Here is a 15,726-nt window from a genome sequence, read left to right as displayed (position 1 = left end):
CATCATCAACAGTGGATTGCGGGTGCGTGATATATAGTTAATGCAACTAACTATATATGCGAATTTCAATGGTTTTGTGTGAGTAAAATAAGGTTTTGTAAATGCTAATCCCTAACTATATATGGTCTATAACCTATGGTTTTTTCAGTGAATTTTCAAGTTTTTGTAAATGCTAATTCCTAACTATATATGGTCTATAACCTATGGTTTTTTCGGTGAATTTCAATGTTTTTTATAGCAAATATCAAAAGCTGTTAAATGTATTATTCTTTTAAATGAAAAATATATTTTATATGTTTTTAATATAATTTTTTTATGCATCTGCCAAAACCTGACCTCTTAATAGTGCACTGTGGTGGAAATGATTTTGGGACTATGACTGGGGTTAGTCTGGAAATGCTTTTAAAGGACACCTTTCATCAATTGATGACACTTTTTCCCCAAACTGCCTTGGTATATTCCAATATATGCCAAAGACAGAAATGAAAGTGGTCCAACCAATTTTTTCCACAATTTGAGAAGGCAGGGAAACATGTGAATAAATCTGTTTCTGCTTACATGAGAGAAATTAGAATGGGTTTAATATACAACAATAACTTGCGTTACAACATGCAAGACATCTACAGAGGAGATGGTGTGCACTTCTCTGATGAGGGGAATAGAATATTCCTCCTGAATTTAAAACTGTGCATTGGAACCTACCTGTAGGTACCTAAATTAGCCACAGAACCCAATAGCTCTTTTCATAGCTACCCTTCCTCTGATCATTCAAAACGTTTATCTTTTTCTAACTTTTTTTGTTTTTTTTCCCAAAGTACGCTCCCCGGTTCGCTTACCGGGCGCGCCCCACGCAATTTTTTTTTTTTGCCTATATGAGCGTCTTAAGCCCCCATCAGAAAACCTAGAGGGTCACAAAGTGTCTACCGTGCCCTCTTCTACCCGTTCTGAACATTGTTTGTCCTCCATCTTGTGTCTCAATTCTACCGATACACAAAATGGAGGACTCCCGTAACGCTGCCGGTTCGCGTACCGGGGCGCGCACCGGTGAGCACTCGCTAAAAAAAGGTGAGAAAGTAATTTATAGAAAAACCACTGGAGACACTTTCACCAAATATAGAATAGGCCCTACTACATAGCAGTCCCTACCATTTACCGAAATTTGATGGAATTCCATTGAGAAAATTATGCTGTAGGCCTGACTAAATATCCTGAGGTAAATTACATAACAAAAACACATATGAAGTGTTAGAATTGACAACCAATTAAAATGCTACTTTCATTATCTACTAATATTTCATGACATTTGATTGGTTATGTACCTGAATATATATAAAGAAAGAGAGAGAAACACAGCCATTTTGACTACTACTTCCTGAAGTACATTTCAAGAGCATTTTCACTGACAACTTAAACTTCTTTTTGAAAGGTAAGATGTTATTTTAAAAACTGAAGTATGTTGTGCACTTTAAGTTAATTTGGAAAACATTTTCTGATAGTTATATACTATCCCTCTATAATAGTTATAGAATAAGATAGACTTCTCTGTTATAGTTATGGATGGAGTTAGGCTTGTCTTGTATAATTGTGAATTTACTTAGGCTTTATCACATACACTTTTTTATATTTTTACTTCCACTCTGATACCATACACTGCCCAAAGAGAAAATCACTGTTAAAAAAACCAAAGTACCTGTCTGAACTTAAACCCAACAGTGCCCTATCTCTACTGATATATTTTTTTTAAATGCAAATTACAGTTCAAAAATGGAAGGAGAGCAAAAAAATTCCATCGAAATTGTTCTGGAGAGCAACAATGATAAAGTTATTGAACCCAATGATTCAGAATTCATGGATGAATCACGGGACTATGAACTACTTCAATGTGTACAATCAGTAGATTTCCTGATTCAAAATGAGGACATTTCTGACAATCAAATATTAGAAGTTCTGTTAAATTTGGAAAAAGAATCTGAAAAATAAATTTATATTTTATAATTCAAAAATTGTTTGAGACATTATTCATTTTTATATGTATTTCTTAAATTAGTACCACATTGATTATAATGTAAAGTCAGACTTAAAATATACTGTGCAACTTTTTTGTGTTACATAGTAAGTTTGCTCATAGTTACTTCCTTTCTCCCACTATTTTATCTCCAATGTGTATTTAACATCTCCTGCCTCCATGTTCTTTCTGCTTTCCTCACAGACTATACTATGAATTCCATATACCACAATAACTTCTGAAACAACATGCAAGATATCTACAAAGGAAACAGTGTATATTTATTTTTAGACTCTGCATTGGTACCTACATGTTGGTACTTTAATAAAAATTTTTTTTAAAAATACAACAAAAAGAACAATCAATAAACATACAATATTTGAACATTCTTTCATTCTATTTTCCCTATATTACGCTCCCCGGACCGCTTCCCGGTGTGCGTACCGAGCGCTCCCCCCACAAAAAAAAACGATAATACAATTTTTTTTTTTTGCCCCCCGGGGCCCTTTTAAAGCCCCCTCATCAAACCTAGGGGGTCAGGGAGGATATACTCTGCCCCCTTATGCTCATTTCCCCCTTTGTTTTTGCCACCTCTTGTGTCTCGCTCCTACCGAAACACAAGATGGCGGCAGCTCCGGACTGTTTAGAATGTTCACAGTCACCGGGGAGCCAATCCGCTTCTCCTCGCGAAGTTCCGTTACGCGTCAGGTACGCGAACCGGGGCGCTAACCAGAGCGCTGTCACAGATATATCTATTTTTTAAAACGTTAATTTCTCAAAATCCACTGGAGCACATATATTGAGACATAGCAAAGGCACGTCGGGCAAACCATATCTACAATTTTGCCAAGTTTGGTGTAAATCCATTCAGCCGTTCGAGCTAAAAGTGAGTCCAACCACCCTATGGAAAAATGAATGGGAAAAACGCGTTTTGGGACCCCCCTTTTTTCTCGACCCCCCCTTGACGAAACCAACCTAACTTTTCAGGGGCTGCTCAGAAACAAAATGTGCCATTTTCCTGAAAATTTCAGCCAATTCCGTCCACAAACGCCAAAGTTATTCGACATAGAATTTTCAGAAATCCCATAGTAAAAAAATCCTAACTATATATACCTACTGGCGACCGCCAGTAGGTAATATATATAGATATATGTATATATATATATCTATATATATTACCTACTGGCGGTCGCCAGGAGGTAGTTATAGTTAGGATTTTTTTCAATGTTAAATCTCAAAATTCTATTTGGAATAACTTTGGCAACGGTTGACGAATCTGCCTGAAAATTTCATCAAAATTGCCTCGTCGAGCTCCGGTCCTTCCCTGAAAGTTTGGGGGGGATGCATCAAGTGGGGGCCGAGATAAAAGGGGGTCCCAAAACGTGTTTGCCCCATGTTAATTTCCATAGGGCGGTCGACCTCACTTTTAGCCCGAACGGCTGAATGGATTTACACCAAACTTGGCAACATTTTAGGGACTGGTAGCCCGATGTGCCTTTGCTATGTCTCAAGATATGTGCTCCAGTGGATTTTGAGTAATTTAGGTTCAAAAAAATATATATATCTATAGGCGCGCCCCGGTACGTGCACCGGGGAGCGCACCGGGCGTGCTCTGCGACTTGCGCACGGAAAGCTGATTGGCTCACAGGTGTCTGTAAACATTCGAAACAGTCCGGAGCGGCCGCCATCTTGTGTCTCGGTAGGATCGAGACACAAGAGGTGACATAAAAAAAAGGGAGAAATGACTATAAGGGGGCAGGGTAGACCCCCCTGACCACCTAGGTTTGATGTGGGGGCTAAAATAGGGTCCCGCGGGGCATTTAAAAAAATTTTGCGTGGGGGGAGCGCCCGGTACGCGCACCGGGGAGCGCACCGGGGAGCCAAGCATGGGGAAAATCCAGGGCCTCATTTATGAAGGCCTTGCAACAGTTTTGCGCCGCCTGTGCGTCACTTTTTGTGACGCACCAGCGGTGCAAAAAATGCGCCTCGTTGCGCTATATTTAAAAAGTGATGCATCTAGGTAGATGGGTTACTTTTTGAAACCCTGTGCCACATTATACCTGCGTCAGGTATAAGGTATGCAGAGGGGGCGTTCCCCCGCAAAAAGCCTCGTAATAGTGACGCAGTGAAATCTATGAGATTTCACTGCGTCACTTTTAGGACACTGTTGCGTCAAAATCTTGCGCCTGCCTCTCAGCAGGCATAAGACTGACGCAAGACCTTTCACATGGGGCTTTCCCCATGTGAAAGGACGCATTACTGGAGTTGCGTCACTTTTGTGACACACTCCAGCAATGCGTCACTTTTGCGCTTACAGATACGTCAGAAATACTGACGTATCTGTAACTCCTTGCGACATGATTCGTCATACATTAAATATGACACATCAGGAATGTCGTAAGGAGTGCGCACAGAAAAGTGACGCATCGCTGTTTTCACGCAGCGATGTGTCACTTTTCAGAAATGAGGCCCCCAGTTTATTCACTGTGTCACCTCTACGACCCTTTCTTGCGTCAATACGTCCCTTTTGCATACATTACACCTGACGTAGGAATAATGTGGCGCAGGGGCTTACAAAGTGACGTAACTACCTAGATGCGTCACTTTGTAAATATGACTGAATAAGGTGCATTTTTTACAGCACTGGTGCGTCACAAAAAGTGACGTTCCGGTGGCGTTAAAGTGACGCATGGCCTCATAAATGAGTCCTTCAGTCTTCTACTCATGCGTCATATTAAATTTATGACGTATTATGTTGGAAGTTCTTTTAGATACGTTAGTATTGCAGACGTATCTGTAAGCGCAAAAGTGAAGCATTGCTGGAGTGTGTCACAAAAATGAAGCTATTCCAGCAATGCATCCTTTCACATGGGGCCAAGCCCCATGTGAAAGGGCCTGCATGCCTGCTGTGAAACAGGCGTAATATTTGGAAGCAACAGCGTCATAAAAGTGACGCGGTGATATGTCATAGATTTCACTGCGTCACTTCTACGACCCTTTCTTGCGTCAATACGTCCCTTTTGCATACATTACACCTGACATAGGAATAATGTGGCGCAGGGGCTTACAAAGTGATGCAACTACCTAGATGCGTCACTTTGTAAAAATGACTGAATAAGGTGCATTTTTTACAGCACTAGTGCGTCACAAAAAGTGACGCTCTGGTGGTGTTAAAGTGACGCATGACCTCATAAATGAGTCCTTCAGTCTTCTACTCATGCGTCATATTAATTTTATGACGTATTATGTTGGAAGTTCTTACTGATACGTCAGTATTTCAGACGTATCTGTTAGCGCAAAAGTGATGCATTGCTGGAGTGTGTCTCAAAAATGAAGCAACTCCAGCAATGTATCCTTTCACTTGGGGCCAAGCCCCATGTGAAAGGGCCTGCACGCCTGCTGTGAAACAGGCGTAAGATTTGGATGCAACAGCGTCATAAAAGTGACGCAGTGATATCTCATGGATTTTACTGCGTCACCTCTACGACCCTTTCTTGCGTCAATACGTCCCTTTTGCATACATTACACCTGACGTAGGAATAATGTGGCGCAGGGGCTTACAAAGTGATGCATCTACCTAGATGCGCCACTTTGTAAATATGAATAAATAAGGTGCATTTTTTACTGGACTGATGCGTTACAAAAAGTGACGCTTTGGTGGCGTTAAAGTGACGCATGGCTTCATAAATGAGGCCTTCAGCCTTCAACTCCAGCAATGCATCTTTTCTTACCCTTCCACAACCCCGTTCCTTTTCAACATTTTCTTTGAATATCAACATTCCCCATATTCCCTCTTCTTCTCCTTACTTTCCTTCCCAACACTCACCTTCTTTCAGTCCCCCAACTTCACTTCCTTTCTCCTCTCATACCTTTCTGTTCTTTCTTACTCATTTTCCTTTCCATTATCAATGCACTCCATTTCACTTACTCTTTTTCATTTTTTTAAGAATAGCTCTTTGATGAGAATTGGAGGTAGTTCTGAGAATAACTTTTTGTTTTCTTCTTTTTTCAAAACAGGAACAAAAACAGGGAATGGAAACTGCTCAACAGGAGCAAAAAACACAAAATAAATTAGGGGTGGGAAGGGCAGTGAGGGTTCTCCAATGCTCGAACCATGAGCTGGACACTTTTCTCCCCATAGGTGAGGAGTTGATTGCAGTATCTGCATCTGAGGGCACCATGGTTAAATGCAGGCTGAATATTTGGCACCTGCTCCTGCGATTGCCCCCTCCCAGAAGAAGTTGCTCCTCCGGTGGATGTAGAGGCCCCATCACTGGGAACCTCTTGTGCCAGAGCCCTGACACTTTCCCGAGCAAAATTCTGGGGGTGCTTCCTCTCCACATGTCGGATCATTGTGAAGTTCCCAAAAGAGTATTTTTTTGGGGGGTCACCCCGTGACAGGACTTTTTTGCAGATCCTGCACTCCACTTTTGGAGCATTCACTTTCTTCTGGTCAGTTGGAATTTAAAAAAAATTACATATGAAATGCTCCTTCACCTTTGGCTGAGGAGGCTCTTCATCGATGAAATCACGCTCTTCATCACTGCTGGATTCTCTGGCAGCCATGGTAAACCAAGAAAGATCCAGGAGCAAAAAACAGGTCTTTCAGTCACAAAAGTGAAAAAAGAAGTGAAGGAAATGGGTGGGGATTTCATTCTTTGTAAAAAAAACTGTTACCAACCAATGAAAAGTGTTATTTTAAGGTCACATGACTTGACGCGCTGCGCGCACCGGAGCGCTTCCGGGTGCGCACACGCGGCGCGAACGTAGGCGCTTCCGGGGCGCATACGCAGCGCGAACGTAGGCGCTTCCGGGGCGCATACGCGGCGCGAACGTAGGCGCTTCCGGGGCGCATACGCGGCGCGAACGTAGGCGCTTCCGGGGCGCATACGCGGCGCGAACGTAGGCACTTTCGGGGGCGCTTATGCTGCGCGCCGAAGTGACGTTTTGATAGTTTCACGGAAATGCAAAATCATTTTCATTTCCTTATAAAAAAAACTGCTTTTATTTGTATGGTACGAAATGTTTTGCGTTATTATCAACTTTTCATTCATATTTTTTTCACGAACGAAAGTAGCGCTCTGGGTGCGCTTTCCGGAGAGCTTACCGGAGCGTGCACCCAGAGCGCCCCAGGAAAAAATGACAAAAAAAAAACGTACAAATTAATACTTACACAAAACAGCAAATTTATTAAAAAAACATAGGTTAGAAACTCGATATAGAAAGGAATTAACATTTAAAAAACCTATGAAATTCACTGAAAAAACTATAGGTTTCACACCAGTTATAGTTAGGAATTAGCATTTAAAAAACCTATTAAATCCACTGAAAAAACCATAGGTTTCACACCAGTTATACTTAGCTGGAAATTTTACAGACATAAAACCATTGAAATTCCCACGTTATAGTTATTTGGACTCACTATAACTTGCGCGCCTGCAATGCACTGCTGATGACGTCACATATTACATCACTCATGACATGGTCAGTGACATCACTCATGACATCACTGATGACACCATCCTTGTGACAGAGTGACAGACCTCCTTTCAGTGTAATGTAACCCTTGAAACACATATTCAAAAATAGTATTTAACATTTTCAAAAAAATGGAGATACCCATACCAGTTACAACAAACAATTCAGAAATTCCACCATCTATATACACATCCACTCATTCACCAACAGTTCTATATAGTCACTCATACATATACTCACTCATTATATGTAGTGATACACCTATACATCCTGTTACACTTCGACAGTCATCCAAAAGTTACTCACACACATATTCACACATGCAAAAAAACGATTGAACATCCATTTTTTGGCATATACAGCAATACACACACTACCACTTTACTTCTAAGAAAACTTACACATACTTACTCTCTTAAACAATCACTTATAGAAACACATACTTATTTAAACAGGAACTCTTACAATCTCTCACTCTCACATATACTCACTTATATAAATCAATACTCACATATACTAGATTAAAACATATGTTGTTACTGAAAAAGACAATAGTAAGACAGTTGTTTACTCACTAACATACACATATACACACTCATCCATCCATACAGTTTTGTACATATGCTGTCTTCAAAACTCATACAAACAGTGAGTCAGTCACCAACCCATACAGCCACTTATACACAAAGTGAAACAATGATACATACATTTCAATATTTAAAATTTACTTGCTAATATATGTATTCACTAAGATACACTTAATAAGGCAGTTAACCAATCAATTCTTATATTAACAAACATCCATTTACTCACTTATTTAACCATTTATTCTTCCATCGTCCTTTACAAATACATTTATAAAACATATATGTTTTTCAGAAAGACACACATTCACTGGATGGTGTCATCAGTGATGTCATGAGTGATGCAATATGTGACAGTGCATTGCAGGCGCGCAAGTTATAGTGAGTCCAACTAACTATAACATGGGAATCTCAATGGTTTTATGTCAGTAAAATTTCCAGCTAACTATAACTGGTGTGAAACCTATGGTTTTTTCAGTGAATATATAATATGCATGTGTGAATGTGTATGTATATGTATATCTTCCACTCCTGCTGCACACAGGTACAAACACAGCTGAAGTCTTTTCTCAAGTGATTTATTGCTGCAATGGCTATGATTTTTTTCTTTGTCCACACATATATGCATGTATACGTAATTTCTAAACTTTGTGTCTTGTAAATATGACTTTTTAATTTAATACTGAAGTAAATTTTTTTCAAGAGAGGTAGTGTATTGGTGTGGACTTTGCAGCTGTTAAAATAATTTTACTTGTGGAGGTATATATTGTTTCACAAAGTGCTGGAAACTAAAAATCCCATCTCTTTCCACTCTTTCGCAGGATGAAGACATCACACAGCCGGATATCATCTTGTCTGTAAGTTCAATGTTCTTCATGTCTTTCTGCACCAGTGTTGTGAGCTAGTAGTTGCCGGTGGGGACTGCTGGCACTTAGGAGTCCATTAGGATGGAGGGCGGACTTAGTCCGCCCACCATCCTATCGGTCAATGGGACCGCCGCCATAAGGGTGTGGGTCCCGTGGGGGATATTAGGATGCACCCGCCACAGTGGCGGGCGAATCCTGCATTTTTAGCATTGTGGCCGCAATGCTAAAAATGCATGTATTCATTTGCATACACAAAGCGGCAGGCACGGCGCGGTGCCTGCTGCATTGTGTATGCAAATGCTGGGGTGTACCACAGGTAACCCCCATGTGCACCCTCACCTCACCTTCACTTCGGGGGCCCGCAGGGGGCCCCCGAAGTGAAGACCGCATGTCTTTCCATGGCGGCATCGCCGCCACGGAAAGGCATTGTTTTAAGCCTATCCTAATATGGCTGGCGGAGTCTGATAGACACCGCCACCATATAAACCCTTTTCCGCCCCGGCCGCAAGGCGTCCGGGGCGGAAAAGCGTCGGACAGTGTTTTCGTCCGTCACGGTCCCCCGCGCCATAGTAATATGGCGGGGGTGGGGAAATGGGTGGTGGGCGGGCATGGATGTTGGGCGGATCGCCACCACCACCATGGCGGTGGCGATCCGCTCGACATCGAAATGGGCCCCTTAGTTTTGGGACTGGCTATAATTGTTCCTCAACAGACTATGATCCACAGCTAGAGAGAAAATGCACAGAAGAAGAAGAAAGAGAAAACGGTGACCATGGGAGAAAGTAGGGATGAAAAAGAGCCTGCATGAGGGAAATAAAGAGACGGAGTGTCTGGCAGTGGATTAAAGTTGCATGTGGAGGAATCCAGACTGTGCAACCTTGGTAATCGGCACCCCAACCTTCTGTGACACAGTCAACAGACTCCTGAGCAAACCCATGGGCCCGGCACTTATCTCACAAATGTAGCACTGCAGTCCACTGCATTATGACGACTACTAAGTTTCTTTGGTTTGGCATACTTTATCCACTTGTACCATAACTGTTAATTTCACCCCAAAATCGAACCCTAGCAGCAGGTGTGAATATGTAATCTGCCACAAGGTGATAGCTTGGTATCAGAACTAACTACAGAAATCTACCTCCCTCCTCCTGCACCTCAGACAGTGTCATATGGTCTGTACACAACTGCAGCCATTGATATTTAATTTGAATCGATTTGGATGGAAAGCCCAGGAAGGGACCTGCTTAATAGCCTCCTAAATGTTAAGCCCTTTTCAAGATCTATCAAAATATAAAAGCAGATTGAAGACTTTCGACTAATTCCATAGTCAAACGTTAAAAACATAATTTTTTTAATTCATTAAAATGTCTAGAGAAAAGAAATGAATAGGAAGCCGGCACATGGTTCACAATGTATGCAATAACTGAGTTACTTCATCAATGATTAACAATTAAAACACATTCTAATAGGTACTACTTGCTCAAACTTAAAAGATTACCAATTCCTGGGTTCAATTAGTTGATTGCTATTAGGACTGCTCACATGCTTGAATAAGTTAAAACAGTGGCATTGAAGAATCCTACCACCTCTTCCATAATTGTGGTCTTCAAAGTGAAATTGATTTAGTTGACTACATGATAATTACTGGCATGGGAACCAGTTACTGAGCAGCAAACAACTACAACTGTTACTAGATTGAAAAGCCATGCACAGCATGTTTCATACCAAGCTACAGTAGAAAAGGAATACTCATCAAGGGCAGCTGGTAACATTTAAAAGTGGTGGGGCGAATGAAGTGCCCTACTGCTACCCAAAACAAACAACATTAAAAAAACCCTCCCTGCAAAAGCCTAAAATAAAACCACCCCTACCTCAAAAAGCATAAAATAAAAAAACATCATGCAACGCAAACCAAATCACTACATTGACATGCATTACACTAACATTAGTAATAAATAAAACTAAATGGTACTTCTCCATGAACTGCACATCCTCCTTAGTGTTCTTCTGCAGTCTGTGGCACAAGGAACTCCCCTAACCAATCCAGACGCTGCTCTCATGCTTTTGACCAGCACAAGAGAAGTGCCAGAATTGGGTGTGGTGGGTTGGCTGAATGCTGTAGGAAGCTGGCTCTTTAAATAGTGCACTAAAGCAAGGTACACTGTGTAAAGAATCCAGACAGCCCTTTATTGGTTTAAAGAGGCAAAAATGATGACTCTAAATGCTCTCTTTTGTGGTAGTGTGGGTGAGCAATTTAGTCTTATCAGAGGTTAGTGCTAAGCATTTGTTGTGCCCACAGAGCAATAAATGAGACACACTCTCAAGAATAAATCTGAGTGCTTTTTTAGTTCTGAAATTTTACAGGTAAATAAATAGTTCACTTTAATGCGTCTTTGCTCAGCAACGCTTTCCTATGAGAGATAATGCATATGAACAGAATTTACTTACCTGTAAACTGTGGTTCTCCAGCATTGGTGTCTTTCATAGATTCACATGCTTGAATAATTCCCCTTCGACGAAGTGGGAGTCCCACGGTATATAACATAGTAGTAAGAATCATATATACATAAATATATTCATAATAAATACATTACCTACTGGCGGTCGCCAGTAGGTAGTTATAGTTAGGATTATTTTCAATAGGAAATCGCAACATTCTATTGGGAATAACTTTGGCGCCGGTTGAGGAATCTGCCTGAAAATTTCCTCAAATTTGCCTTGCGGCGCTCCGGTCCTTCCCTTAAAGTTTGGGGGGGGTTCGTCAAGCGGGGCTGAGATAAAAGGGGGGTCCCAAAACGTGTTTTCCCAATGTTAATTTCCATAGGGCGGTCTACCTCACTTTTACCTGAACGGCTGAATGGATTTCCACGAAACTTGGCAAAATTGTAGGGACTGGTAGCCCGATGTGCCTTTGCTATGTCTCAAGATTTGTGCTCCAGTGGATTTTGAGTAATTTAGGTTAAAAAAAAGATATAAATCTATAAGCGCGCCCGGGTACGCGCACCGAGGCGCTAACCAGCGTGCTACGCGAGTTCGGGCGCGGAAAGCTAATTGGCTCTCGGGTGTCTGTAAACATTCCAAACAGTCCGGAGCGGCCGCCATCTTGTGTCTCGGTAGGATAGAGACACAAGAGGTGGCAAAAACAAAGGGGGAAATTTGCGCGGGGGGAGCGTCCGGTACGTGCACCGGGGAGCGGACCAAGGAGCGTACCTTGGGGAAAAAAGAATGACAGACTTTTTAAAAAATGGAGCCTTTTTTCATAAATTGGAGGTAGTTCTAAAAAGAACTGTGTTTTTCTTCTTTTTGTTGTTTTATATTTTTTTTATTTTTTATGAACATTTTGTACTTTTTATGGCTTTTATGAACTATTTTATATTTTTTTTTGTTATTTTTAAGGAGAAAAACAAAAAACAGGGAATTGTAAACGGCTCAACTGGAGCAAAAAAAAATAAGGAAAAAAATATTGTTTTTTGGGGCAATTGTGTTGTCACCAGCACGGTTGATAAGCTTTATGCTTTGCTCACCATAGGTGATGGTCTTACCACAAAATATACAAGAGATCTTGTATTCCCCAAACTGTGGTTGTATGTTTGGGACCATCTCCCTTGTCTCTGGTCCCGCTGGAGTGGGTTGCTTTCGTTTGGAGGTGCTGGGTGAAGATTGGGGAGGGTTGCTGGCCAGTTCTCTCACCTCTGCCGCAGCATAGTTGTTGGGATGCCTGCGCTGCATGGGCCGAATCATGGTGTTATTGCCAAATGAGTATTTTTTATTAGGGTTCCATCTTGAAAGTTCCATGTTACAGATTAGGCAAGTCAACTTTGGTGCATTCACTTTCTTCTTGCCCTCTGGGATGGAAAAGAAACTCCCATACAATGTGCTGCTTTGGCCTATATGGGGTATTTTCTTGTGGTAAGAATGTCCTACTCCCCTCCTCCTCCTCTTCTGTCCTCCTCTTCTGTGCAGAGTGAGTACGAGAGTGACTGTGAGTGAGTGAGCTTCTTCTTCCCAAGCAGGAAGAAGAAGAGAGAGAGAAGAGGGCCCACCCTCCTTTTATACAGGAGCTTCCTTTGTCTCCAAAAGGAGCAGGCAGGGAGAGAACCAGCCAGAACTGGTTATAAGGAATTTCAGGTTACTGGCCAGGCCAGGGACACTGGACGCACCCCAGGGGGGTGGAGCCAGCCTGGTGGGGGAAGGCCCGGCCGGCTTCAGCCAATCAGGCGCCAGCACACCTACTGCACACACACACCAAAGTCTAGAAGTGGCACTTCCCTTCTAGTCGCACACATGCCGCATACATCATCTTGTAGCATTCAACCTCACGAGTGCATACATACCAAACACGACCCGGCACGCCCCACGCATCAGGAACTACCAGAGCCACATACATTCCCCATGCATTCCTATGGGAGGCAGGTCTCTCTCACCACACACACACTCAGAAGGGGAATCCCAATCCACCGGACACATATAATAAGCACAAAACTTCAGGGGTGGACCTGCCAGACGGGCCAAGTCCAACAATCGCTGATAACCTTTCTTCAAGAATCATATATAAAGAGTGTTGACCTTATCCTTGTGTGGTGTCCGTCTGTGGGGGGGAAGTTACCTGTCTGTACGATCGCTGGAGACGGTCCTCACCGGAGGCCTCTCCCTTGTCCTCGGCCGACCCTCCAGGTCCCCGTCTAACATTGGTGGCCAGCGGCGCGATCCGAACCAACGCGTAATCGTACAGAGAGTAACTCACCCCACGACTCAACCACAATGACAACCAAAGAGAGCGGATCCACAGAAAAATTCCAGATGGAGAAATTAGAAGAGTACAACCACCGAGAGCTAAAACAATTTTGCATAGAACTAGGCATTGCTACCACAGGGCTAAGCACGAAAGAAGACTTCAAACAGGCCCTAGAGTCTTGGGCGGAGACGGGTACGGCCGTACCCCAGAACCAAAACCTCGAAGCGCCGGAAACAAGCACCACTCCAACAGAAGGAAGGAGATCGGGTCTCTCCCCGGAAGAGATCCGAGAACGAGAGAAAAGCAGACTCCATGAATTAGAGCTGGCTCGACTTCGGTTGGATGGAGAACTGAAGTTGGCGGAACAAAAGATAACCTTGGAACACTTGCGGCTCCGAGAGGAGCGGGAAGAGAAGCAAAGACAGAGGGAGTTAGAAGAGAAAAAACTGGCCTACGAACATGAGCGCAATCTAGCAGAAATAGAGCTTCGGAAGCAGAATAAAGAGCTCGGGGTGCCCGAGTGCCCGAACACTCCTGGCACTACAGACCCTAAAGTCCACATCCCCAAGGATGTCGTCAGAGAGTATTATCGGAACGACGATATCCAGCAATGGTTCAAAGCCTATGAGATAGCCATGACCTCCCACCGGATTTCGCGAAGTGACTGGGGAGCCGGGTTATGGGGGAGGTTCATCAACGAAGGGCGCGACGCCCTGCTGCAACTCCCGGACCATCAGATGACCTCCTATGACCATATGAAGGCCGCCCTCCTCACTCGATACGGACTCACGCCCGAAATGTACCGCCAGCGGTTCCGCGACTGCAAACGGATCCCGGGTACAACTTGGGTGGAGTACGTGAACTTTTTCAGCAGAGCATTCGAGGGGTGGATCAAGGGCAGCCAGGTAACCACCTATGAACAACTCTTTAACCTCATCGTGTGGGAGCACCTCTCCAACAATTGCTTCGTTGAGCTCAGGCAGCACCTCCTCGACAGTAAAATGACTGACCCTCAGCAACTCGCCGCCGAAGCTGACCGATGGGAAAGCACTCGAGTTACCCGAAGCGGACCCAGCGAGCCAAACAGAACCAACCAAGGTCCCAATCGCCCCCGAGGAGGAGGAGGCCAGGGTCGGGGCAGAGACGCCGCCCCGGCGGCTCCCACCAGCAACACCCCGCCCCCGGCCGGCAGGGGAAACACCCCGATGCGTCCGGGGTTCGGAGCCAACGTTACTTGCCAGCGGACCGGCCACTATGCCAACGACCCTAATTGCCCGAAGAACCAGAATCCTATGCCCCGCCAGGTCGCTGCCGCCGCCCTGGGAGAAGAGCAAGCCCCAGAGGGGTATGAGGAATACAAGCAGGAACAGCCCGAGTGGGAACCAGCCGCCAATTCCCTGGTCTGCCTAGGGGAAAGAGACATGATCCCGCGGGCTCCCCTACCCGCCAATACGAGGAAATACAGCCAGTGGGTAAACATAAATGGGCGCAAGGCTGAAGCCCTACGCGACACCGGGGCCAGTGTGACGGCAGTCCGCTGTCATCTGGTAACCCCGGAGCAGATCTTGCCTAACGTCCTTTGCCCCGTCCGATCAGCCGACAACTCAGAAAGCCTGTGTCGGATGGCCTGCGTCCCCTTCGAGTGGGGAGGAGTGTCCGGAATGCTGAAAGTGACTGTCCGCGATGATGCCCCCGTGGACTGCCTCCTGGGAAACGACCTCGAAAGTTCCCCCAGGGCAGCCGTCGAAAGAAGAGAGCACCTGGGGATGTTGGGCCTCCCTGAATGGGCCTGCATAACGACCCGGTCCATGGCCGCCCGCGCCATCTCCAGTCCCGAAGAACCCGAATGGCCAGAACCTCCTCCCCCGATTGTCCCGGAGGGAGATGCCCGAAGTGCCAATCCCCCAGAGCAAAACGAAGAAGGGCCAGTTCAACTCCAGGACCTTCCCGAACTGGCCCAGTGGCGTCAAGAGGGTGGTCCCACCCAGGAACAATTCCAACAAGAACAGAAGACCTGTCCCTCCCTCGAGGGACTCCGGCAGCAAGCCCTCGCCCAGG

The 15,726-nt window shown here is 44.2% G+C and overlaps 1 protein-coding gene across 1 annotated transcript in view; it reads left to right on the top strand.

Moving 5' to 3' along the window:
- Positions 1–15,726, top strand: part of LOC147725201 (glutathione S-transferase kappa 1-like) — a 671,252-nt gene that overhangs the window by 588,029 nt on the left and 67,497 nt on the right. The window contains exon 5 of the mRNA XM_086967129.1: positions 8,889–8,924. Coding sequence (XP_086823255.1) covers positions 8,889–8,924 — 36 coding nt within the window. The remainder of the gene's footprint in view (positions 1–8,888; positions 8,925–15,726) is intronic.

The sequence above is a fragment of the Lissotriton vulgaris genome, chromosome 4_1, assembly GCF_964263255.1.
Source record: "Lissotriton vulgaris chromosome 4_1, aLisVul1.2, whole genome shotgun sequence".
Classification (NCBI taxonomy): Eukaryota; Metazoa; Chordata; class Amphibia; order Caudata; family Salamandridae; genus Lissotriton; species Lissotriton vulgaris.
This window is presented reverse-complemented; position numbering and strand designations above follow the sequence as displayed.